At 37.2% G+C, this 2,160-nt stretch overlaps 1 protein-coding gene across 1 annotated transcript in view; it reads left to right on the top strand.

The window, feature by feature from the left end:
* Positions 1 to 2,160, top strand: part of LOC117173326 — a 28,435-nt gene that overhangs the window by 6,798 nt on the left and 19,477 nt on the right. Inside the window, exon 3 of the mRNA XM_033361817.1 lies at positions 829 to 1,116. Coding sequence (XP_033217708.1) covers positions 829 to 1,116 — 288 coding nt within the window. The remainder of the gene's footprint in view (positions 1 to 828; positions 1,117 to 2,160) is intronic.

Below are 2,160 nucleotides of genomic sequence, written 5' to 3'. Positions count from 1 at the left end.
CCCAGAGGTAGACCGCGGAAAGAATGGTTAGAATGTGTGAATGAGACCCTACTTAGAAGAGACATAAGAAGTTACAGAAACACGAGAGCCTGCATGAAAAAAAGCATGGACATAAAAGAAGCAAGAGAAGTATGCCAGGACAGGAAAGCATGGCGGAAAATAGTTAATAAAAAGAGTGTCAGTAGAGTGAACGACGCCTGAAACAAAGACCTTGGCTATTAATGGACCCAAGTGGGGATCCTTACATAACGGCTTCGTGAGGTTCTTCGCTTGGGGTGATTGCTAGAGAGATTGATCAGCAACCTGGGTCGAAGCAGTGTTGCGGAACGAACGTGTTATTTACATAAATAGCACGAGAATTCTGGATCAATCTGAAAAATCTCTATCCCATCCACACACTACTCCTTTCCCCTGCCGAGTGAGTCACGCCTACCCCGAAAGGGAAATGGCTTAATGGTGTAATATATTGTATTGGTGTTATTTTATCGACCAGGGTCATGAATTCATTTCTGATGTAAAATATTTCCCATTACTGGTCAATAATTTCTGGAGAAATGAGAAAAAATCAATCTCGGTCTGGATTTGAACCGGGAACTCCACTGTTCATGCGTGGTGAAGCGTTAACCAATTACGCCACCGGGGTCGCAGTAGATCGTTTCGCCTATTTTAATTTTATTTATTTTTGTTATTTTGTTAGTTTTATAATTTTATATTTATTCCAATTCTTTATTCTTCTATACTTTATTAATTTCTATATTTAAATTAATTGAATTAATTAGTCATATTGAATTAATTTTTTCCAAGAAGTCTAATCAAAGAATCTTTTAGCATATTCTATCGAGGCCCCAGGCGAATAATAAATCCTGGAAGGAAGATGCAACCGGAGCAATTGGTTTAACAAATGTTCAACTGGCAGCGATGTATGGAACTGCATTTCAAAAAGGAGCACCTGTAGGTCTTGTACCTTTGACGACTGCTCTCTTATCAGGAAAGACACCTAGAGTCACTTCCACTCATCTGGAAATACCTTCGTCTCAATACCAGTACAGTTACTATTTTGTTCCCCTCAAGTCCTTTGGGACTGAACTCATAAATAACCATGGCTACAAAACGATAGTAAGTTTCTTTTATTTATCCATTTGTTAGAATATTAATTGTCTTTAGGATATTCTAGTACGTTAACAATAACACAGTGTTCATAAATAAGGATAGCGTATATTTTAATAAAAATAAAAATAATCACATGAATTACAATAAAGTACAGGGTAGAGACAATTGTTAGTAATTTCGAGATGCTTACTGTAATACGCGTCCAATAGAAGTGAAGTCCTTCGCTCGCACAGTTTCCGCAGCATTCCCCAAACTTTCTATATCCCTACTATTCGTACATTTGTACACCCTTTAACATAAAAGCTAGACCGTATTCTCAGGTAAAGATTACACAGGCCGACAAAATTTGACAAAGGTCCGGAACCAGAGACCAGACCTAGTATACCCGAAGGTTTTTGCTGCGCTGAATCCGAATCCGACCTCAGAAAAATTCCATCACCCTCAGTTTTCGAGATATTGTAACCTAAAAGTGCAAAAAACACCGTTTTTTGCTATATTTGAGGTTACATAGCATCTTGACTAAATTTTTTTTTTCAAAAACGGGCGAAAGCATCACAAAGGAGCACCCTTGCCCTCTGATATCCATTTTTCAGATTCAAGATAGCTTTTTTTTTCATCGATATATCATTGATTGAAGTTAAGTATTTTCGCAGTTTCGTAACAACGTTAAAACACCCTATATAGCATATGTGAGGCTATAATCCCAATTTATAAGTGATCGTATTCGATCGAAAAAATCTATATATAGGTTTTTGAGGTTGCTCATTAAGAATATGAAGTCAGATTTTGAAAATTCAATATGGCTGCCATTTTGGATCCGCCATTTTGAATTCGTCAAATTTGATATTGGATTTGTAATCAGCGACCTCCAAAACCCCTTAGTATACATCATCATATCAATACGCGTAATTAAATTTTTTTGGCCGCTCGAAAGTTGGCTCTTTTTGTCTCGAAAGTTACCGGGCTTGGGGGTGAAATTTTTCATATTTGAATCCGCCATATCTCGGCTATGAAAAATCTTATCAAAAAGTTAGGCATCGCATTTTGAAG

The sequence above is a fragment of the Belonocnema kinseyi genome, chromosome 5 (genome assembly GCF_010883055.1).
Source record: "Belonocnema kinseyi isolate 2016_QV_RU_SX_M_011 chromosome 5, B_treatae_v1, whole genome shotgun sequence".
Lineage (NCBI taxonomy): Eukaryota > Metazoa > Arthropoda > Insecta > Hymenoptera > Cynipidae > Belonocnema > Belonocnema kinseyi.
This window is presented reverse-complemented; position numbering and strand designations above follow the sequence as displayed.